At 34.8% G+C, this 24,981-nt stretch overlaps 3 protein-coding genes across 4 annotated transcripts; 2 read left to right on the plus strand and 1 right to left on the minus strand.

Annotated features, from left to right (window-relative positions):
* The first annotated feature begins 8,290 nt into the window (after positions 1–8,290).
* Positions 8,291–15,552, plus strand: LOC7466784 (bifunctional riboflavin biosynthesis protein RIBA 1, chloroplastic). The gene is made up of 7 exons (XM_024605758.2): positions 8,291–8,596; positions 8,839–9,223; positions 9,334–9,555; positions 12,482–12,804; positions 13,230–13,359; positions 14,127–14,423; positions 14,993–15,552. The coding sequence occupies exons 1-7, from the start codon at positions 8,547–8,549 to the stop codon at positions 15,260–15,262; spliced, it is 1,677 nt and encodes a 558-aa protein (XP_024461526.1). The 5' UTR covers positions 8,291–8,546; the 3' UTR covers positions 15,263–15,552.
* Positions 15,553–18,353: 2,801 nt separating this feature from the next.
* LOC7490194 (uncharacterized) lies at positions 18,354–18,989 on the minus strand. Its single transcript, XM_002309920.1, has one exon. The coding sequence runs from the start codon at positions 18,987–18,989 to the stop codon at positions 18,354–18,356; it is 636 nt and encodes a 211-aa protein (XP_002309956.1).
* A 1,489-nt stretch (positions 18,990–20,478) lies between these two features.
* On the plus strand, positions 20,479–22,332 carry LOC7466783 (E3 ubiquitin-protein ligase RING1). 2 transcript variants are annotated; one of them, XM_002310512.4, is made up of 2 exons: positions 20,479–21,879; positions 22,067–22,332. In XM_002310512.4, the coding sequence occupies exon 1, from the start codon at positions 20,652–20,654 to the stop codon at positions 21,837–21,839; it is 1,188 nt and encodes a 395-aa protein (XP_002310548.3). In that variant the 5' UTR covers positions 20,479–20,651; the 3' UTR covers positions 21,840–21,879; positions 22,067–22,332. The 2 variants fall into 2 exon arrangements, with proteins under 2 accessions (XP_002310548.3, XP_024461500.2); XM_024605732.2 differs by having other exon boundaries at positions 22,299–22,332.
* Positions 22,333–24,981: the final 2,649 nt, after the last annotated feature.

The following is a 24,981-nucleotide window of genomic DNA, read 5'->3' on the forward strand; positions in this document are numbered from 1 at the left end:
CAATGTATTTCAGTGAAATCAGTTGCTGGCCAGGCCTAGGCATAGTGGCCCTATGCCTGGTTAACCACAAATGATTAACAATGAATGCTACCAATTTCCAAACACAAGATGCATGGTATGCGTCCGAGAAGAACTGCAGCCAAAGGGCTAAAACCCAGAACTAATTACAGAAGCTCATTTTGTCATGAATCAAAAGGAAAGCTGACGCCTGTCTATATCAACATCCATCCACAATGAATTAGATCCAGTTTGGCACACGAGACATGGCAGAATATGATAAAATGATCTGTGAAGCTATTTATAAGTGCATTATGTGCCAAGGTTTTATGGGATCATGATAGAGAGATCAATTTTTCTAATCTTATAGCTTTAAACACAATCTAATTAATCCTATGCTATTCACTTCTCCAAATGCAAGAAGTGAATTTTGATTTTCAATCTTTATCATGGTTGGTCAATTTTCAACACAGCCCTCCTTTTTGGAATATCACCCAGATAATAAACAGGGGATATAAGCAAAATTTTCCGACCTGTGATAGGCAGGCACAAGTGGGATTGCAGCTGTAATATGATCATAAGAAATCATGTCCCACCACACCATGACTTTTTTTGCGAATTGGGAATTTAGGACCCACTTTATTGTTTTTTTAATTGACAACAACACGTGTGAGTTGGGTTTTTGGGCTCTCATCTTTCAGCACTGGCCCCCCAACAGAAAGGGGAACTGATGAGTTGTGAGCATGTGGAATTTCCCAGAATTAACAAAAATTTCAAAAAATTTGAAGTTCCTTGCATCCACCAAGCTAAGTAGATCAGAAAAAGTTCTGTCCTTGAAATATTATGTGAAGATGCATGGAATCCACACATGACATGTAAATCTGGACAAGCATGATAAGTTCAGTACATATCTTTGCTATCCTCTCAAGTGAAATTGCACGGACCTTCTTTTGTGTTCTGTAATCAAAAGTGAAATGATTGTTAACAAGACCTTCAAGCACCCAATTTCCTGAATCCTCCACAGGTTTCTAAGAAACACCATGGTGTACATCATATTTCCAAAGATCTTTGTCGATTATTTGATCCTGGCATGCCGGTTCATCATCGAAACTTGCTAATTGAAATTACTTAATTCTTCAGTCCTAAATACTGAAGACTTCAATTGCGAATGTCCTACAAGGCAAACGTCTAGTCTATTTTTGAACTTGGCTAATGATCCATTACATCCGCCTATCAATTCAATTTGATTGAAAACGTTGCATCATTAATTTAGAACACGCAGAGATGTAAATTAGAGGCTGTCAGAGGCCCACTTCTAGCTCTGCCTTCTGTGGAACTCAAGCCAGGCTGAAGAGGATAGGAGTTCAACAGTAAATAGGCATGGGAGAGATTTTTCAGGTTCGAGGGACTGAGCATGGGGACATATTTATTGGTGTCGCTGACTTGGCTCAAAGTTTCCCACAAGAACAACGAAGAGTATTCATCAACTCATCATTTTTGTATGGATTGGTGTAGGAGAATATATCCAACTTCTAAAGCACGTTAGCTCCTGGATTTAGCTCATGATGAACTCCTTGAAAGGAAGCAATGAAAATTGTTCTATACATAATCATTATTAGTTTCTCTCAAGAGCTAGCAAATAAAGCAGTGCTCGAGACTCAATCTATTAGTGTACTTGCGATTAGTCAACTATCAAATACAAATTTAGACCTAAGTACATAAAAGTTAAGGCTGTAATTTTGCAACGCTTCTAATGAAACAAAACCTTGAATTTTGAAGCCTTCTTTTTCCTAAATCGCGACCGGGTGTCTATATGAGCCCCCGCCGACGCTTAATTCCACAGGACTTGGTTTTTCACCTGAGCAAATCTTAATTACGTGGTTAATTCCACAGGGTGTCTATATGTTCATGCCTTTACACTGTAGTTGGAGGTACTTAAAAGATGTTCTAAATTGAAAATTACATGTTTTTTGGGATGTTTTCGATACTTTTAACATGATAGGGATGGTAAAAATACAAAAAAACGATGTGAATTAGATAATCTTTTTTTTCTGGGAAAATGCAGCTTAGGATTGAGGACATCAAAACAAGGACTTTAAGCAAGTTTTTCCAAAGACAGCGTAGAAACAAGGGCAATTAGTGTAGACAACACTCACTTATCACCATATTTGTTAGTAAATGCCTATCAATCAATTCTTACAATTGGCCAAAAATGGACGCTTTGTCCATTGATTATGTCGGGAATCAAAGCTTTTATAGCCATAGATACCGTGAATTTCAACTTTTTCTCACGGCAGCCAGCTATTGTAAGACCCCACAACTTCAACAACTGCCCTTCAGATGACCATTCAATTATACAACCATCTTTATAAAAATAAAAATAAAAAACCAAACTTTGTCAAAATTCCTCCCTCAGAATCAATCCCAAGATTAGGAACAGAAAGTAGGCAGCAAATCTTCAAGCAAGGAAAATGTGTGGTTTGTGGATACTAGCAGTCAGGGATATGCATGCAGGTTGTAGACTAGGTTGTAGAGATAATCCTTATTGTACCTGCTGTCAAGCTCAATTTCCCCATGTGTTTCATTTTTTTTGTCAGATCAGGCCAATTGATCATGGTTGCTAATCTTGGCCAGTCTTATGCATCATTTGAAGCAATTCAATTTCCCCTCTCTTATGATGCATACAACACGAAAATTGAAGGCAATCATCGACTCATCCGATCGTTAATTTGGGCTGGTGTTGTCCAATTGTTTTGAATGACTTGAATCAAAATCAGTTTCATTCTTTGAATTTTAACAAAACCACCTTCTACCAGAAAAAAAAAAATTATCTTGACAACACCTAAGAGATGTAAATCTTAATCTGCTGTTGGCTAAATTATTCGTAATGCAGGAGCCATAAAACTAAGGGCACCAGTAGATGCCCGGCCGGATCGATCTTGTCATGTCTAAGAGAGGCATGGCCAGATTTCTTACTTGTATGACCGCATGTCTGGACATTGGGTTATATCTTTAGTGTCTTTAGGTTTCTCTCAAGGTTTGCAGAAAAACCTCAATAATGAAAATGATTTTGTTTAAAAACAGCTGCAGCAAAAACTTTAGGTTTGATAGTGTGGTGATAAATGATTGAAATTGTGTTTTATCCCATTAATAGTTTTAAAAATATTTGATTAATTAATATACACCATAATTTTCCATATATTCACTAAAAATTCTCATAAAATCTTGATTAGGAAAACCTACACCTTGTAGCTTTTTTTAAATCTATATTTTCAAAGCTAAAAATACACTAAATAGACCTATAACCAAATGGCAAAGCAAAGACCTCATGGGCCAAAACCTTCTTCTTCTTTTTTGTGCCAGATTGACTGATCAAATCATCCCGCGATCACATGGCCTTAAAGAAGTTGATATAGGGATTTAAAATTTCCAGAATGAGGGGCTGGAAAACCAAGTTTGAATAAGATGTTTTAAAAGTGGCAGAAAACGGACTTGAAGAATTTGTTTTCCACACAACTTCCCTTACTTTAAGGAGTGGGAAAGAGAGAGGTCTTTTTGATATGTAATAGCTCCTACAACCTATGACCAACCTATGCGGAAAACAAAATTTCGATGTCGTCAACAAATGTGCACAGAATCTAGCATGGGTTCAAAAGAAAGAAAAAGATACAGAAGAAATAAATTAAAAAGTAATCAAATAGTGAAAAGATTTGGTTAGGTAAGTGGGATTAATAGAGTGTAGACCCCATAATGGCAGGCAACTTTTCTTCTTTAGCTTTCTTTTCTATTTTTCCAAGTGCTGCCTAAAGAATAATTTGAAAAGCAATGGAAAGTAGAATCTCGCCTAAGACTTTGTTTTCCATGTCTTTGTAGCACATGATAGTGTTAAATCCCTGAAAAAGTTTGGTTTCAGAACTCTCAAGAGCTTGTTGCCACAGACAAGAAACTACACCACTTGACATTAAAACAAGTAGATAGCATTATTTGTAAAGAGAAAGAAGAAGGAGATGATACTATTATCATTAGTAGATCAGTTGCAGCAAGTGACTGAAAAAGGATTAGCTATTAATAACAAGGTGTCATTAGAAAAGGTCTCTGTTGCTCATGATTAGAAAAAAAAAGATGAAATCTTTTATCGATAGTAGAGCAGAAAGGTTCAAATTAAGTTTTTTTAGATAGCTATAATTGCTTTACTAATATTTATTTCTGTCATTAATATGAACTTTAAATTTAATTTTTTTTTTGTTTTTGTTTTATAAAATACATATAATTCCAATATGGTTGTGAAACATGAAAAAAACACTTCCATCCATTCTTCTCATGATTCTCAATTCTAGTCGGAGGCTACACCTATCGATGGACTTGATAGGAATGCTTATGACATCAACATGAGATTTAACAGCGGGTTGTAGTGTTTCAATGGTAGGCACACAATATTTCATCTTAAGCCAGACATCAACGAGCATTAAAGAGATAATCCAAGATAAGGTTTAGGAACAATTAGTTGTTGAGTTTCCCAATATAAGAGTAGAAAGAAGGGCATTTTTGTTGGCGATTTCAGCAATAATGTTCACCCCTATTTTGTCGAAAATTTATAAAAAATTTAGGAATTTTCAATGAAATCAGCGATGGAATAACCCCTTCTAGACTTCTCGATAGAAAATAGACAGTAAAATCTGATTTTCTGGCGTAAATATTCCATCATCCATTTTGTCGGTAAAATTAAGCAATGCACCTATGTTTCCCTCTTTTCTAGAGTTCTTTGTATAATCTTGCCAGAACTAGTTTATCAGGGCTCATGATTTAACAACATAATCATCAAGAATACAGCCAAGGTAGCCCCCCTGATTCTGATACTTTTAGAAGATACTCATCAGCCAAGATTCAGGACAATCATATCAAGAGGTTCTTGGATATCCTGTGCAGCAAGGCTGCAACTCAATACTCGTGCCTCTATAGCCTTGGACCAAAAATAAAGTAAGATGAAAGTTGAAGCAGGCTGGCAATATGATGCCCTTACGAGTGTTCATGAGAGGCTTTCAAAGCAATTCACTTAAGCCAAAGGGTTCATGAGAGACGATCTAACTTTCAGCAAAAACTTTAAGTTGGATCAATACAAGTTCTAATAAATTCAGCAACCTTCTAACTCAGCGATGCAACCTGTGCCTTTCCAAGTTTTCCAAAATGCGAGAGCAAATAACAAAATAGATTAAATTAAAAAAGGACCGTGAACTTGCAGCAGGTTTTTGTTTCTTATGACCAGTTTTCGATGTTGTTACTAAAATAAATGCAAGGAAATCTCACGATTTCCAATTATGTTTGAGGGCTACAAGAATTGTCCCACAATAAATAAATCTGGCCACCATGTAGGAGCAAAAATCTAGCAGCCAAACTAATTCTTAAACTGTTGTCTATACCTAGACATGCAGGCAGACCATTCTAAGTTCTTAATGCTGTCAGCTTCATTTATCAGTTACACTGTTTTATATGGAAAATGTAAGGCCCCAGCATGAATCATCAAGAAAACGAACCCAGCACAAGAAAAAGCCACAAGACTGGGCCATGAAGATTAGGCATTTTTTCTTTGTTCTGTATTATGGTTTCTCTGATTGCCTGAGCTTCAGGGGAGCTCTCCCAGGCTCGCTTCTCTGACTCCAGAACAGTTACCTTATCATCTGCAAGAGAATACACTAATGAATCACCTGATAGAATGTGGTAAGTGGCATAGTGAAGCAGAAGAATCCAATTATATTACACCAAACAGCATTGACAGGCAGTGATGGTAATGGCACAGAAACGGTTACATAGAGCTGAAATATTGTTCAAATTGAACAGAGTATTCATCAAAATGTATGCATCAATCAGCTCATCATCTGTACAATACACATGCACCTTTTGCTATAAAAATGGATAAATTTTGGAAAATTTAAACTCGAAATACACTTGATTTCCACATGTTCCCACTATCCCATCAAACCTAACTCAATTCACCGTCAATTTTCAATGATCTCGTGAACCCCTGGTGGAGCACTGCCTCCGAGAGTCAAAAAGTAACAAAGATACACTCTCCACTTCTTTCCCTCTCAGAATCAGTATTTGGCTTCAATCATAGGTGTACATTGACACTTGTGGTCAGACTGGTGTAAGGCAAATGTTTCCATAACATGCAAAACAAAGTCATTGAACAAAGCATAAGTCAAGTGAAGCTTCCACAACAACAAAATTACACTTCTTGAATGTTAGAAAAAACAAAGTATCCCACAACTAGAGAGCTAAAATCCATCAAATTAGAAATATAAAAGTGGAGCAAAAAGTGAGTTGAAAAATAATGGTGACAGCAAGAATCCAATACATATGAGCACAAACAACAAGCCTGTGCCATTTAACAATACAGTTCAAAATCACCAAAGTTTAAGTTGAAAAAATTAGAAATATAAAAGTGGGGCATAAAAAGAACAAAAAGGGTAAAATAAAATAAACATTAAAGGAATAAAAGGATGGTCCTCACACAGAAGCCAGTCTTGATCATGAACAATTCCATAGAAGCTCCAATCAAAGCACCACCAGGCTGATATTTTCACATACCAATCTAGAAACTTCATTTCCACTGCAATTTTATTTAACCAGTTTAGCAGTCAAAAAATAAAAAAGCAATTAATAAAAACGAAAGCAGGGATGAGTTCAGAGTGAGACTTCTTCAGTAAGTTTTTAGATACCGTGTGATTGCTTTTATTTTGCATAAAAGTGAATTTTTAGAATTTAATAAAATGTCTGATTTTTCTCCATTACTCTGATATAACTATCAGGAACCTACATATATGATTTTTTAACTCCAGGGATTAAACTATCACTTTTCAACCTCGAGGTCAAAGTGAACTTTGTTCATCGTTTTCAATTCTCACCAGCAACTTTGCATGCGCGGTGTGCTATGCTGCCATAGCCAAAACCATTTCTTTTCTTCTATGCATAGTTTTCAGACCTGCCCGGTGGGCGGCCTGGTTCAAGGTTTGGATTCCGAGTTTTGATCGGGTCACCGGATCGCCTGGGTCCATTTTTTTTTTTAAAATCAAAACGACGTTGTTTTAGTAAAAAAAAAAAAAAGTCAATGGGTTGCAACCGAGTTTTTGACCGGGTCTTGCCGGGTCAACCGGGCACATCGGGTTTTTTCTTCCCCTATTTTTTCTTCAACCCGGCCCGGTTCCAGCCCCGGATCGGCCGGTCCCGAGTCAACCCGCCGGGCCGGGCCGAGTTTCAAAAGTATGCTTCTATGTTACTCATTTCTTGATGAAACTTTGACATTCTTGTGTCAAATCATCTCTTAAGTGCAGTTTGTTTTTGTATTTTAAAAATATTTGAAAAAAATTATTTTTTTATATATTTTTGTATTTTCATATCGTTTTGATGTGCTGATGTTAAAAATAATTTTTTAAAAGTAAAAATTATTATTTTAATGTGTTTTCAAATAAAAAATATTTTGAAAAACAATAACTACTAAACTCCTAAAAACCCCTAAAAATAAATACTTCAATAATTTTAACAAAAGTTTATCGAAACCCCCATTAATTTCCACATTTCAAATCAATATTTTCAATTGATTTCATAAATCTTAACAAAAATCAACTCTTCAAATCCTGAGAGGTGTAATTCAACTAGTAAGGCCCTGAGTTTATTCTCTAGATGTCACCAGTTTGAGTCCCATAAATTTTAGACTACTAGAGTCTTACATGGTTATTAATTTTAGAACATGTAAAATTAATCGAGATATACACAAACTGAACCGGTCACTCTCATTAATAATAATTAAAAAAAAGAACTCTCTGATGCCCATGAATCAAACTTATTATTTTCCATACTAACTTCAAAGAAAAACCCATTTACCATGAGCCTCAAACATCCCACGTAAATCAAAATCAACTTTTTTTTCACTTTTATGCTCATTGTCTCATGGAAAGAAAGAAAGAAATAAAATATTTCCAGTAAGTATATATACGACAGAGACATGAACTCAAAAGAAACCTCAAAAATCCAAGAAATGAGGAAACTTGCCATTACTGGCCTTTCTTAACTAATTTCTAGCAGCAAAATCAATGCAAAAAAACAAGTTAATCCAAAATGGAGCCAAGGAAGTCGGGGCAAAGTTAGGACAGAGATAGTGTTCCTTCCTCAACACTCCCAACGACATGTAGTCTATAGTCCACTTCTACCAAGGACGGACTTGTCTTTTAAAGAAAAAGTGAAGTGCCCCTATCCAGAGTTCCAGACAGATACTGCCACGTAAGCTAGAAACTAGATTCAACCACACAAAACTGAAACGACCAGTCATCTTCTGTTTTCAATTATCTTTCGGTTTTGCTTCGGGGCGGTGGTGATGATGATTACGAGTTAAAAAGCTAACAACTTTGATTGCATTTGCAAGGATTTCCTTCTTAGGTTCCTTAACTTTTTCCTTGTTTATCTGTTTTTGATGTTTAAAGGACTTGCCTTTTAGTGGGTTTGTTAGTTTTTTGCGTGTCTTTCTGTGTGTTTGGCAAAAGAAACGAGCTTTGAAGATGGCTTCTGTTAATCTCTACAGTTCCTCCTTGTCATCCTCTCGTTTACAGTGAGTAACCACTCTCTCTTATGTTCTTTTTATGTTACGAAATTTATAGGTGAGAAATTCATATTTTATATTTCATGTGAAGGAAAACTCGAACAATTTGTACAATGTGACTGGTGAATTTGAAGATATTAATGCTAATTGTGAAAGTTTTGCATTTTTTGAGGTGATTTGTGGAGTTTTTTTTGTCAAATCAATATTCAGGTGTGACTAAATCACTTGCTTTGTTTCTCTTTGGACACCAGAGGTCGCTACACTGGTCTGCATTGTGTGTGTCCATTCATGGGAAGAGGGCACCTTACCTGTCTGGGATATGGTAACCTTGGAAAAAAAGTGTGCTTTAGTTTCAAACGTGATGGTAGAGGTAGGGCTAGAGCCTCTTTGATATCTGGAGAGGGTGATGTGCTATCTTATCCCAATGATAATGTAGTTTCGGGCCAGGATAAGTTTGTGAATCAATCACCTGCGATTGAGTTACAACCTGATGCTACAGGTTTTGGAACATTATCAGCGGAAATAACTCCCACCACTGCTGGTTTCTTAGCTGCTAATGATGAATATGACCTTGATCGTCCTACAGAAGGATTTGCTTCGATCCCAGAGGCCATTGAGGATATTCGTCAAGGAAAGGTTCATCCTCTTGATTTATTATTTAATTTTTGGGGTCTAGCTAGTATGCTAAGGTCTTACATCATTACTTCAAAGGCTTTATGTTACTAATGTGTGATGATTCTTTGCAGTTAGTAATTGTTGTTGATGATGAAGACAGAGAAAATGAGGGGGACTTTATAATGGCAGCGTCAAAGGCAACACCAGAAGCTATGGCATTTATTGTCAAGCATGGGACTGGTATAGTGTGTGTGAGCATGAAAGCAGAAGATTTAGATAGGTTGGAGCTTCCGTTAATGGTAACTCATAAGAAAAATGAGGAAAAACTGTGCACTGCATTCACTATATCAGTGGTACGTAACTAACTTCTCTATTTATATTATCTAATGGATATGGTCTGCCTGTTTTCATATGAAACAGCTAGATCTTTTCAAGAAACCTTTGTCTTAGTTTGATTTTAAAGTGCAGCTGTAAAGTGTTTCTGCTTTGTAATTAACATATTTGATGGCACATCACTCTATTTCCTCTTTGTGTCCCCTTAATGTTTAAGTACATAACTAGTTCATTGTCTCTCTTCATTTTTATCACCTATGATGTATAGATTGATTTCAATTTTAGAATCATAGGTGTGTGTCCTGTGGCTTGCTTTCTCCCTTGAAATAGATAAACCTTGAAGTCCTAGGAATTATCTATAGGTTTAAGTGCTTTCCACCATGTAACATGTTTTGATGAGCACTTTGGCAGCAATTATCATGGTAATCAATGCCCATGGGCTTTCCTGGTCATGTTATATTTCTTGCAAATGTCTTCTTGGATTTTCAGCTGTTGATTGTGCAAAGTGATTTAAGATTTCTTTTGAAGGGTACTACGTAAATGAACACATGCGGTTAGGTATTGGAGTGGTGGTAATGTGTAGATTTCTTTCCCTCTGGTGTCTGGTAGGAATAAATTACTTGTGATGATTAAAGTTCAGTTGTAAGCATTTGATGTATAGTTAATTGAAAGTTTTCTTTAGCATTTTGTAGGTTAGAGTTCTTTAGAATTGGATGTGGTGGGTAGTATTGCGTATGAGTAATACCAAAGACTAAAGAAGAATTAGAGTGGTATTACAAGATGAAAAGGAAATCTTAGTGGGATGATATATATGTGGCCGCTGAGTTGGGGAGGAAGTAGGAAATGGATAAGATTGCATATGTGTATGGTAGATTGTCCTTATATTAAGGCAAAGGTAATGGTGGTAATAATTCTCCCTTGATAGGAAATGCTAGATGACTGGTGTATTACTACAGGGTAAATGTTGGTGTGATACTTCTTGATTGTCAGTCTGTTTCATGGAAAGAACTTGGTAAATTGAGTGGTGAAAGAGATAGACTGCAGTTAGAATTAGTAAGAAGATATGGGTTTCGGGGAGTGGTGGATTTATTGTGAGAGTTCAGTCGCTATCGACCAAAAGTGTGATACCGAGTGATTAATTTACAAATTATGTTATGGAATGGTGAAGAAATGTGATCATGTGACCAAGAGAAAACATGGGATATGTTTAGGCTAAGAAAGGTCAAGTAGGTGGCATACATGAATAAATTAATTTATGGATAATGTAATAATTCATGACTAGCTCCAACTAGCAGCATACTCTAATTGTTTCCTTACTTTGAACTATTGCTTCCCAATTCATAAAAAATTAAATAATAAAATGAGCTTAGCTTGACTTTTGCATGATAATAATACAAATGATCAAGATAAAATAATTGGGATTGGAAATGGCAATTCATTACAGTTCAATAAATAAATGCATGACCAGATAAATAATAAAAGGCATGGGGGACAACTGATGTAGAAAAAAAAGGCATGTACAGTAGCATAAACTCATGCTTCTTTTTTTTCTCTTCACCAGCTATACTTGTTCAGCTTAGTCTTGATGGAACTTTGACTTAGAATATAAGTTTATGTTCGGCAAAGAAAGTGGAGGGTCATGGATCAAATGGCTTGACTTTGTAGGGGTTATGGGATGGCTATATTGTATTTAGAGGATAAATTTCCTCTCTATATTGTGTTATCGGTTTTTTCATCGAACAAGAAATCTTTTTTCTTAGAGAATAAGTGTTGGTGGTTTTCATATGCGTAAGTCATTAACATTTAGCAGGGGAAACATTAACTACCTATGGACTTTTGATAGAGAATAATCTTGAAGACAACTTCCCCTTCTCCCTTCTTTCTATTTTCCTGTTTTTCATTTGTATCTACGTACTTTACAGGTGATGGAAATGTGCGAAGTTAAATAGCAGACTGTATATTTTGATTTATGTTAATTAACAGTATCCACGGCGGTACTTTCCTTTGTATGTGGCCAAAATTTCTGAGATTTTACCTGATTGCCAATTTTTATAGGCGAAATGTATGTAGTACTGGTAAAAAACTTGAAGAAGTTGTTAAGTTCCCATAACTATTGCTATATGATAGTTGGTTGGTTATATATTCTTAACCTCGTTGTAGGTTAAAGTCAATATTCTTAATCATTTTTTGACAAAAGAAGTCGGTGCAGTTTTTATTTCAATAGTCAAAAGGTTTTATTTGCTAAATGGGCACCATTGCAACTATTGAGCAGTAGCTTTGTGCGAGTATGGTGTAGTGGGTAGTGGGAGTTGAAACATTTTGATTATGGTGGGGTCATAGTTGTAAATTACTTGCAATGCTTATTTACTGGAATCATCCTCTTCAAACTAAACACAGTGCATAAATATCAAATGAAGAAAAAGCTACTGGGCTAACAAGGTCAACTGGTGAAGGAGAAAAACCTAAGTAAGAGACAAATAAGGTAGGGTTCTGCATAAGATACCCTTTTTTGTCTGTGGGTAGGCTTACCACATCTTCCCCCAAATATTGAATTTTTCAATTGAAGTTTCTATATTTACAAGCTATCTGCATTCTGTGCTTTAAAATCTTCTGCGGTGAAGCAGTTTCGCTGAAGTTACAGCTTTTAGTAGCCTGAAAATTTTGCCATCACGTTGCTTGTGCCACTAGCTTTTTACTTTTCTTTCTTTGCTGTGGCATTCAACTTTTAGGGAACATCTAAGTCATCAATGTGGTGTTCCAGCTCTCTTATATGATGCTAAGATAGTTTATCATCCAAGCTATCAGGCTCAATCAATTGAGTAACCTTGGCTATACCTGCTAATTGCTTTCTCTGTAATTAGCGTAATCTTGGTTATATCAATTAATATTTAGCTTCTGCTACCAGTTTCAACTTAATGTCAAACATTGTATGTTCTTTAATTCTAGGATGCAAAATGTGGCACAACAACAGGTGTCTCAGCTCGTGACAGGGCAATAACTGTACTGGCTCTTGCCTCCAAAGATTCAATACCTGAAGATTTCAATCGCCCAGGCCATATTTTCCCACTCAAGTACAGGGAGGGTGGTGTTCTAAAAAGAGCTGGACACACGGAAGCCTCAGTTGATCTTACAATGCTGGCTGGGTTGGAGCCTGTTGCTGTTTTATGCGAAATAGTGGATGATGATGGCTCTATGGCAAGATTACCAAGGCTTCGTCAATTTGCACAAGCAGAAAACTTAAAAATCATTTCAATTGCTGATCTAATCAGGTTTGTCTCCACACAGTTGATAATTCTTTTACCTCTTCTATTAGTTGTCAATTTTTGCTCCACTTTACTAAAAATCAGTGAATAGCATTGATGGTGCTGTGTTCTCTACATCTGAACTTTGTGAATCCATATTTCAGAACAATCACCCTCTCTCTCCAGAGGTTCAAATGAGTACTTTTACTTGTTCTATTTGTTATCAAACTTTCCTCCACATATCTAAATATCAGTTACTAGCATTGATGGTGCATTTGCCTCAATATGTGAACTTTGTGAATTTATATATCTTCAGAACAACCAACCTCCTTCCAAAACTGTTGTAATTTGTTCCATATGGTAATTGATCTTGGGCATGACATAGTTCTGCAGAGCCCTGTCATTAAGAAAGCAGCAATTCTTCTGATGATATTTATATTTTTAATTGACAGATATAGGAGGAAAAGGGATAGATTGGTGGAGCTGGCTGCTGCTGCTCCAATACCCACAATGTGGGGGCCATTCAAAGCCTACTGTTATAGGTCATTGCTGGATGGGATCGAGCATATTGCAATGGTTAAAGTAAGTTATTTCATCAAAATTAGCAGTCACCTATGAATCTCTCTTCTTTGCATTTTGTGCAACACTAATATCAAATTGTCCGTTAGTGATTCAATGGCATTGTTCCTATAGCAGTAGTAATTTTATAGTATGCAATTTTCATCATATCAACTGACTCAACTTTGTAGATCTCTTCAAGTGTTCTTACACAGTTGTCAACTAAAATTCAATTGTCACAGGAGGATTAGAAATGCTTTTTATCCTTTGTGGGGGTGGGGAGGGAATAGGCAGGTAGTTTGTCTTTTATACTGTCTGATATATTTGTTTTATATACGTTGTTGTTGACTTGGACTGTGTTTCATGCAATGCTTAATCTTAACTCAACCAAGCTTCAGCCTCTAAGAAGTATGCAGCATGTCCACTGTATAGAGGGCATGGTTAATGAAATTATTTAGTGTTCCTGTTGATGAATATCTCCTTTCAATTTGAAATCAAATTTCTTGCTGATGGAATATCCAAAAAATAAAGAGCCTATTTTCAAATTGCAACTGCATGATATTAGAATATTATCTTTGGCTGTTCACACCAGTATTGTTTGTTTCCTTTAGGGGTGAAAGCTTGCAAGAAATTGATGTCACCTTTCTTGTCATCATATTGAAGTAAAACTATCTACTATTTGACAAATGATTGACAAACAATGTTTATTTTCTTCAATATTTTTCGCTCTTTTGGTGGAGGTGGAGAATATCCTAGTACCATGAGTAATAATGACATGCTGATATGCACAGGGTGAAATTGGGGATGGGAAAGATATTCTTGTGCGGGTACATTCTGAGTGCCTCACTGGCGACATTTTTGGATCAGCTAGATGTGATTGTGGGAAGCAGCTAGCGCTTGCAATGAAGCAAATTGAGGCAGCTGGCAGGGGTGTTCTGGTGTATCTTCGTGGACATGAAGGTAGAGGAATTGGCTTGGGTCACAAGCTCCGTGCTTACAACCTACAAGATGATGGACGAGACACAGTTGAAGCCAATGAGGAGCTTGGTTTACCTGTTGATTCTCGAGAATATGGCATTGGTGCACAGGTACTATTTTTTTTTAATACTTTGATAATTTATTCTGATTTCCTCTGCTATGTCTAGTCCTAGCCTTGTTTATCTCTTTTCTCAACCACATAGTTAAACAAAATATAGGGCACACAAGCCTCTAAGATTCAAGAATTGTGATTTTTTTCATAGGTGATTTGACTGGAAAATTGCCCTTTCTCATTCTAATTCTAATTTAGTGGACATTGTTAGTTTCTGAGTTATTCTCACCATATTATTTGGCTAGCTTTGATTGCCAGTCATTATTTATTGGATGATCAGAACAAAATCTTCATACCATGAATTGAATGATCTGAGTTTCTTTTATTGGTAATCCAGAAGATTAAGGAATTTTGCTAGTTGGGGGCATTTGAGATTTGTACTGCATTTGTGCGATTAGAAAGCTTCTTTACTCTAATTTCTCTCATGTATAAGACGATCTAGTTGAAACTAAATTGTGCACTTCTTATGAGAGTTCTGTTATTTTTAGCATTCCTTCCTCCATCTAACTTTCATGGCATTAATTCCTCATTTTGGGGAGCTGAAATGAGTGGTCCAATTTATGGCAGATACTAAGAGATCTGGGTGTTCATACAATGAAACTGATGACAAATAATCCAGCAAAATATGTTGGGCTCAAAGGCTATGGTTTGGCAGTTGCAGGCAGGGTCCCCCTGTTGACACCAATAACCATGGAGAACAGGAGATATCTGGAAACTAAGCGAGAAAAAATGGGGCATGTATATGGTTCGGATATTAATGGCCATGTAAATGGTCCTATCAGCAAAAACAACAATTCAACCAGTGGCAGCCCATCTGATGGTTCATCCAAGGCATGAGTGCTTCCTTCAGGTCTGTTCAAGGGAGCAGAGCGAAATAAACCGTAAGATCCAAAATCTTTTTCTCATGAAAGACCATTCTTTGCTGCCCTTGCATTATTTACCTGTATTCCGTTTTTTTACAATGTAAATAATTCTCGAATGATTTTTTTCCTTGTGGTGAAGTAAGAGGATGCAGTTTTATTTCATATTATTGTAATAAACACAGAATCAAGTTCCATTTGAGGCTCTATCTACCTTGAACTGTTCAACGAGAAATTATATAAAATAAAAGTTTCACGAAGAACAAATGGCCTCATTTGCAATGGATTGCTCAAGCATAGACTTCAACCTGAATCAGTTTTAGTATGATTGCTCAAGAACTACACAGGTCTATTCATTCAAAAACTTAAAGGGCATCGACCCCACATGCCTAGAAATGGTAAAACTCAATTCTGATATATGCAATTACTTGGCATTTCATGGTGAGAAGTTAGAACAGGGAATGCTGTTTTTAGTTTGAGTCGCAGCACTCATATCTTATAAGAAGAGAAAAGGCTTGGTCTGCTCTTGCTAAAGAAGGATGTGGTGTGGGCTCAGATTGGATGCAAAAGGAAAGGAATTAAAGGTAAATGCAATGGCTTCTTTTGAAGAGAAGAAAATAAACATGGAAAAGAATCAGGCCACTACCGCTTGGTGCAAAGGTCAAGACACTTGCATACCATAGGCTGTTTCTTTGAGCACCTTATAAGAAAATAAAACCTTAAATTTAGAAGATTTTGCTGTTTGTTTTTTCATTTTAAAAGTACTTTTAACAAATAATATTTTTTTTCTAACTTTAAATTTTTTTTTTTGTGTATCCAAGCCGTTATATGTGTATAAGTAAATAATTAATTTTAAAAAATAAAAAAAATATTATTTTGATGTATTTTTTTAAAAAAATATTTTGAAAAGTAATGTTGTTCCTGGAATTAAAGTATATCTACTGATTTTGCCCTAATTTCCATCCCAAACAATATAACTATTAGAATTTGCCCCTTTTCTTAAGATTTCATTGAGAAATTAATAGAAAAGAGCAATTTCTCTTTTAGTAAAATGTTTTTCTAAGTCGATAGAGAAGAAGGTAGGAATCAAGAGGTTTGTTATGGGTACTTTTATCAAATTCTCAATGTGTCAACGAACTAATAAAAAGGACATATTCAAAAAGCCATATTGTTTAGGGAGTGAAATTAGAGATTTTTTTAGTTCGAGGGGTATTTATTTCTTTGCCTAAGTTCAGTGGGGTTTTTTGGGGTAAAATTTATAATTGAATTTCTTGAAATTGTGATTATGCATCGTTACTGTAATCAAGTGATTATCCAAAGTTTTTAAACTTGATCCGATTCAAGCTCTGAGTTTTGCATTTTAACTGGATTATCAGGTTTTAACTGAGTCATCGGGTTGCTCGAGTAAATTCTAATTTTTTTAAAAAATCAAAACAACATCATTTTAGTAAAAAAAACAAAAATCAACGAGTTGCAACCGGGTTTTTGATCGAGTCTTGCTGGGTCACCGGATCAACCAGTCGGGTCAGTCGGGTCACCCTAGGTTTTGACTTTTTCTATTTTTTCTTAAACCTGACTCGATTCCAGCCCCAGGTCGACCTACCAAACTAGGCCGGGTTTCAAAACTATGGATCATCCACCTAGAAACTCAAGTCCAACTGACACTCGCAAAGGACTTTTCACATGCCAGTAGCCGCTTCTGGTCGGTCGGGACCAAGGTGCTTTTAACTCGCAGTAATGTAATATAGGTAATTAGTGTTTTTTAAAATATTTTTTATTTAAAAATAATTGTTAAAATTAATACATTAAAACAATTCAAAAACATAAAAAAAAATTTAATTTCAAGCAAATTTTTTATAATAAGTTATAGGATCGTGTGAGAAAGTAACACAAACACCCAGATTTTTTTAGTTCCAGGTAATTAGGTTTTTTTTTATCAAAGAGGACTTCAACATGGGTTTTGTTTTGAAACAGTGGTGTAGGTTGTCTATTAATAAGGTAGGAGGCAGTTGCAAATGCATGCGGCCAGCATGAGGGAGCAAGGGAGGCATCGTAAAGAAGAGTCAGGCCTGTTTCAACAAGATGATGGTGTCTACGTTCAGAGACACCATTTTTATCGTGCAGAGGAAAACAGAACGCGAAAAGCTGCCCTGTCTGTGGATATACAATTGAGAAACTGGAAGGTTACAACCATGTCGAGTGTAAGTGTGGCCGGCATGTTTGCTGGGTCCGTTCATAGTTTTTTTAGTAACGGTGAGGAATGCTATGTCCATCTGAGGTCTGTGCACGTGGGCATTACTTCATTTTTAACCACTTCCTTCTCCAGTCTTGTATTGTTTGTCCCTGTAAATACTTCACTGTATATACAGGAAATAGGAATGCGTAAACTAACAAGTAGGATTGTTTCCAGTATAGCCTACAAATTTTCTTTATATATCCCACTGTATCCTCTCGTAGTTGGTGATCTACTGCTGCAATTTATTAACAGTTCGCGCTATGTTGTGTGATTTGGAAAGAAATTAGCTCATGCTGCATCCTGAATATCTATCTATGTACACATCACTTGTTTTTCAAAAATGTCTTAATTGCTTGGCGTCCCTGAGCCCATGCTTTTAGCTACTGTGTGAGGCTTGTCACTTGTCAGTTTGCAGCTCTTGTTGGGAAGAATTAGAGGAGAAAGTAGGAAGGGAAGCATGGTGGAAACATATTTAATTCGTATAATATTACTTTTCTAAGAGAGGAAGTTCCGTAAACTTGGACTTGGATTACAACTCTTTTAATACAGTTTATGGATAATTCTAGATAGTTAATAAGATAATCATATCATTAATTAATACTTATACATATGCATCTAGAAGAACTAAAGAGACATGACATTTTGAATGAGGACTTCAAAATTAATTCCTATAGTTCTTGCTTTCTCCTCCTGTTTTGTGTCCAATAGTGCTTACTGCTGCTGCTACTTATGTTAACCTTCGCTGTAGTGGACCTTCTTGTTCATGCTCTGTTCCTTATTAGAACGTTGGTCCAGTCATCACAAAAGTGTAAGAAGGTGATCAGCAGGAAGATCATAACAAATAACAGCAACCAAATGCGAGTCCGAAGCCAACAAAGCCCAGAAAAAATTTCAAAGCCACATTTATCCAATACTCCCTGCTCCCATCGTCTGAACCCTCTTCTTCTTCCAACTGGTCTTTCACCTCCTTTGATCTACCACAACCACAACACAATTTCTTTTCTTGCTGTTGCCATTGTTCTTGTGCCTTCAAAACTTGAAACTCAAGCAACCGCACCCATTGGCGATAAGCAAATAACTGAAAGGAATCGTGGAACAAAGCATTGGCAACACAATCCCTCTCCTTGATCAAACTTGCAGCCTTCCTCTCTGCATCCCTTGCTCTTGTTTGTGACAACCTTAATGCCTTCAAAACCTCCAACTTCTCATAATTCTCACCACCACAACCTCTAGACACATCGAAATCATCATGATCATGTTCCCTTCCAATCATGCTAAAAGCCCTATTCATTGATGATATGACAGTCTTATCTGACCCAGAAAAGACCTTCAACGGAGGAGGTAGGTCACAATTCTGCATCAAGTCAAAACCAGAACTTGGAGAAAGCAAGGGGCCCAACAACAAATCATTCTCTTTCAAAGCTCTAGAATTCATCTTCTGGTTGTTTGATGCTGGCCATCCTGCCATTTTTTAGACTAATTTGCTTAAAGGATTTATGATGACAATTTTTGAAGGAGATGGCAATACGAGACGTGAAGGAAAGAAACAACGGGTTGGTAAGGGAAAGAAGTCAGGTTATGGGCAGATACGTTAACTCAGCGGACGTGTTTGTGATATTATTATTTTTTTATTTAGAAATATATTAAAATAATATATATTTTTTAATATTGATATATTAAAATTATACAAAATATAAAAAAATTAATTTAAAAAAATTAATTTTTTTAAAAAACACTTAAATACAACCATTAACTATGTTAGAATAAAAATGTCCAACTTACATTAAAAAGCAAAAAAACAAAAAATGACAACATGGGTTTAGCACTTAATTATGACTGCCACCAAGACTCGAATCCAAACATTTAACGAAAAGAAAGAAAATAAATCTCTGTCGTTGCCCTAAATGGTTGTTGGCTGGCTATGAGCTTTGTGCCAGCAGCGCAGGCTGAATCAAAATATTTCTTCATCATAGAAAAATAAATATGTAAAAGTTGTTAATCTGTATTTTAATATTAAAAAAATAGTTTTAACTGTTAATAAAAAAACGATAGATACATTTAATAAAATGAATCAAAATTTATATTTGCTAATAAATAATAAAAAAACCTATCTACACTAACCCAAGACTTTATTATATGACAATTAAAAGATTTCTAATGAGAAGATATCTTAAATACAATATTATCTATTTAATTATAGCTAATTCTAATCAAATTTTAAGAAAAAATATGTTTCTAATTTAGAATGAAGGGCACACTAACACGTATATTTGTCCATTTAAGATCATAGAAAGAATTACACTTATTTTTTATCGATTGATATTGCCCCTCGCATTTGGCTAAAATATATAAGACGATACAATACTTCTAAAATATATAAGTCTGAATTGTCCCTTATTTAATATCATTATAACTAAAAAAATAATTAGAAAAAAACAAAAATGTCATTGGATGTTTTTTTTTGAAAGGTAGTTTTGTCATTACATTATACATTATATTATGCAATCAAAGCGTAAAGAACTTAAAAGCTTTTGGACACTAATTTTATTTGAATTTTTTTTAGTTTTTAAAAATATTTAAATTATTGCAACGTGCATAATAAATATGAAAAAACTAATCTTGATCAATATAACAATGATAAATGATCCCTATATAAAAAAAAACTAATTTATCTCGGATGACCATTTCATTACTTTTTTTTTGTGTGGTTATGAAAGGTAAAATCACCGCTTTACTGTTATAATTCATAACACATTGTCTCATGTACAGACAAAAAGCAATTATAGTTTTATTATTATTATTATTATTATTTATTTCACACTCGTTGTGACCATTGAATTGAACCCCATAATCGAAGTTAACGCGTAAATGACCAAAAAGATCCATTGACTTGTACTTGGGCAATGAAAACAAATGGAAACAACCTAGCAAATGCTTGTGTTAAATCGAAAACGAAATGTGTCAAATTTGTGGAAAAAATGGAACCAAAAGTCTCCATTATCACTAATTCAAGACCATACATTATGGTTGTAAGTAAACGACGCTCATCTTGTCTTCCTTGTTCCTTATTTTCCACACACCTAAGATGCATCTCTATCCCCGGTTTCCTCTGTTTTTGTGAGAGAAAAAAATGGAGTTTGATCAAAGAAAACTACCAAGATCAAGAATGAACTTGTATGCAAACTACAAGATTCAATTAGCAAAAGGGGTAAAACATGATTTAGATCCTCCAATACCACCTTCTCTACCAGTTCCTAATAACCGAAACCCAAATAATGGAAGCAGTACCAGCTTGATCATCATGGCTTGTGTGTTTGGTGGTGCAGTTCTTTTGGGAATCCTATGCCTAGTTTCAAGACTTTGCTACAACAGGCATCAAAATTCAAGAAGGTCAAGAAGTCTACCAGTATTTTTTGGTACCCAAGAGGATTTTCTTGATGAAGATCAAGGAACAGAAATCAACCACCACATATGGTACATCAACTTCTTAGGTCTCCAACAATCTGTGATCGACTCAATAACAGTCTTCAATTTTAAGAAAGACGAAGGGCTGATTGATGGTACAGAGTGCTCTGTTTGCTTGAGTGAGTTTCAAGAAAATGAGAGTCTGAGACTTTTACCAAAGTGTAGTCATGCTTTTCACATACCTTGTATTGATACATGGTTAAGATCACACAAGAATTGCCCCCTTTGTCGTGCCCCGGTTGTATCCGACAATTTTGATGCTCAAGTTGCTTTAACGGTGCCTACTACAGGTGATTTGAGTTCGAGGGAAGAACCCCAGATGGAAAATTCCGAGAATAATATTCCCAGTGGACTAATGAGCAGTAACCATGCAGGAGAAGATGGAAGCGGTGAAGTGAGAAATGGAGAAGAACCCATCTGTGGATTGCCAGTTGTAGATGAATCAAATGCTGGAAACTCTAGCTTGAATTCGAACCACTTTATATCGAGGAATCCTCGGATACGAAGTGATTTAGTTGACAAATTGGTGGTGGTAGAAGAAGAAATGCAACCTGTGAGGAGGTCTGTGTCATTGGATTTCTCTACTGCTTCTGCAATTTATAGTGTGCTTGCTAATGTTGCTCCTGGTAAATGTCAAGCTAACTCGGATAGTCTATTAGTGCAACCAAAGCAGCCGAAATCGAAGAACGCTGCGAAGAGGGGAAGTAGTGGCTTCCACAAGCTGTTGAAAAATTCTTCTATAAGATGTTCATTGCAGAAGGGGCCAATTTCAATGAAAAGATCTTTGTCAACTAGTGGGAAATCCTTGTCATCAAGATGTAGCAGAAGCCAGAACACAATCCACTCTTTCTGAGGAGCAAGTTCTGACTTGCAGTGTTGTCTCACCATATCAGGTTAGTGAACTGCAGAATCAAGAAGCCTAGAATATATACTTATCTCGTTTTAATTTCGCGCAGTTAAATATTTATAAAATCATAAAGTGAAGTTTGAATACTTAAGGACACTGGGAAGTCTTGATCTGAAATGTAGTTTTGGTTTTATGTTCGTGTTCGCTGTTGCTCTGGTGGTTTTGGCACTCAGATTCCTGCTGGTCAAGTTTTTCGAAGCTCAATTTCTGGTCATGTTTACTTCCATTTTGGTGTCTCACACCACCTTCTATCTGGGCTTTTGTTACTTGTTTTGTATTCCTGATGAACTGCCTTTTGTGTGCTTTTCCTTTTTGGCTCCTTTGAATGAATAAGTTTCTCTCTATATTGAAATAGAAAAGAAGTCTTTTAGAGTGGACCTGTAACATTGCCTTAAACTGTTCCAGAATATTTATCAGAAGCATGTCTGCAGTAGCTTCACTCTTGGTTGCCGGTGGTGGTGATTGAATTTGTAATTTGGGAGCCAGTAGCATACAAAAGCTCGTCTTTACCTTCCTCAAAAGGCTTCGACTGTACTAGTTTTTTACCCGTGGTTGCGCTGCAGATATTTTTTTATAACCTTAAAAAAATATCTAATCATGCTACCAAGTAAAAAGTTTGATATATAATGAATTTTTAAAATATTTAGATGACAATATAATAAATGATATATTTTTTAAAACAAATATTAAAATGATGATACATTAAATCGACTCGAGTCAATTATATTTACTATGTGAAACTTGCAATCTAGAGTATGAGTGTATGATACCACTATAAAATCTAAATCAAAATAAATTAGATAGTTTAATTCTAATTAATCAATTATTAAAGGTGTATAACTACTCCCATCAAATATTTACCTTCTATTTTTTTCAATAATCTTAATAATATCTTGTTTTTGATTAGTTATCACTATAATTTTAAATTTTGGATTAATCGAGTTGGAACTTTTAAACAAATTATATAAAGTTTTAAATATTCAAATTAAAAAACATGAGATCCAAACAAAAAAAATATACTTTTCATCTCTCTTTATCAACTTCAGATGGTATTTAATAATGATAACGTAAAAGTTGCTCTAACAAAACTTTAAAAGTGAGCAACTCTATTAGCTATAAATGTGACATTTCTTGTACATGAAAACTTTTTTTTTTTTTTGGTGTATTCACAGTGGTTTTTAATGTGAGATAAATTTTTTTAAATATTATTATTTACAACATGGATATTTTTTTTTAATTTTTTCATATGAAATATTAACTACAATGATTCTCAATGAATTCTTTTAATATCATTCTATGAAGGTTCACGGGCCTGTGTGGCCGATTGGTGTGACCATGAGTGGCCTAGGCGCGCGCATGGGCCTCAGGCAGGTCCGCCCGTCTGGAAAAAGCAAGGCCATTTTCTTTATTAAATTGAATGAGATTAATGGGACTGGGTGTTTGAATCATCAAAGGAATGTTCAGTATATATATATATATATATATATATATATATATATATATATATATTTTTTAGTTTAACGTGGGTGTCCGAGCCAACTTGCGCGTACCTCGACTAATCCCACGGGCCCTGAAGTTAACAACCATGTAAACCTCCAGTGGCCATCATATGAGCAACCACAGGGCTCGAACCTGAAACCACAGAGGGAGTAAACCTATTGGTCCCAAGCTTTTACCACTGGACCACCACCTAGATGGTTGTTCAGCTTATATTATTATGCATGAACATGCAAAGCATACATCTATTTAAAAATCACATAAATTTAACATAAGAGTAAGCTTTTAAAATTATCTTGGCCTAATAGACTATAATTTTCACTTTTATTTTGACTATCGGAGACTCTGAAAATATCTTAAAATAAGAAAATAACAGCAACAAATTATTAAAATCCAAAGATAATAGAATTACATTAAAATTTATTAAATTCTCAAATGGGACTCATAGTTAAATTTTTATTATTATTGTAGAAGATCCTTGGTTATTATTTTGGTAGCCTTTAGTTTTTATGAATGAAAAGATTCATTAAATATTTGTTATTCATTTTATTATTAATATTGACAAAATCTATCAACATTAAGAAAAAAAATCCTTTTATTTTTTAATATAATTTAATTTAATGAATATTTGATTTTGATGTTTTTAATAAAATTAAAATAACCTATTAAATATTAACAAAAAAGATTAAATAAGTAGTTTATTAATACACATGAGGAGAAAACTAGTAAGTAAATAAATAAATAAATAATGTGAAAGTTGTATGTTTCTTTTATTAGAGAATACTAGCTTTCCTTCATGCAAAATGATTCATTCTTTATATAAACAGTGAAGCACCAAATATTAGAGCTGTAGATAATACTCTCTTAATTATTGCTATAATTCTTATTATTAAATTAATATTCTCATAATTAAGGATGCATGCATGACTTACATTAATTTGAAACTTTTTGAAACCTGGTTACCAAATCTGAAAATTAAAGTTGCTTTTAATTAGTTTGTGTTTTAGGATAAAAGAAACAATAAGAACTAACATGGGCAAAAATTGAAAAATTATTATATTTAGGGGATAGAAATCAAGCTAATTTTTATCCAAGCTTTTGCTATATATATATATATATATATTGTTTCGGTGAATTTGACTGCTTCCTTCTAATTAATTAACGAGCAAACCTCAAATTTAATATCCAATTTTTAGGGTTTATAGTCTCAATTGTATACCCAAAGTATCTTTTATATTAATTATACCATTAAAAAAGTTTTATTTCTCAATTGGACTATTTAATTTGTTAGAATACAGTTAACGAAATCATTAAGCATTCATGCACATGCTCTTCATATCTTTCTCTCATCACATCATATTAATTACTATTCACTTAAATATTTTTCTCTCACATCATACTAAAAGAAGAAATTTCTTTCAAATTTTATCTTATGGTGGGGATCATATGAGGAATATCAGATCGATAATCAATAATTTTATTAATTGTATTTAACAAGATTATCTAATTAAGAAATAAAAATTCTTTGATGATATGATTGATAAAAATAATAATTTGAAAGTACAATTGAGATTACTCCAATAGTTAGGTG

The sequence above is a fragment of the Populus trichocarpa genome, chromosome 7 (genome assembly GCF_000002775.5).
Source record: "Populus trichocarpa isolate Nisqually-1 chromosome 7, P.trichocarpa_v4.1, whole genome shotgun sequence".
NCBI classification, from domain to species: Eukaryota; Viridiplantae; Streptophyta; class Magnoliopsida; order Malpighiales; family Salicaceae; genus Populus; species Populus trichocarpa.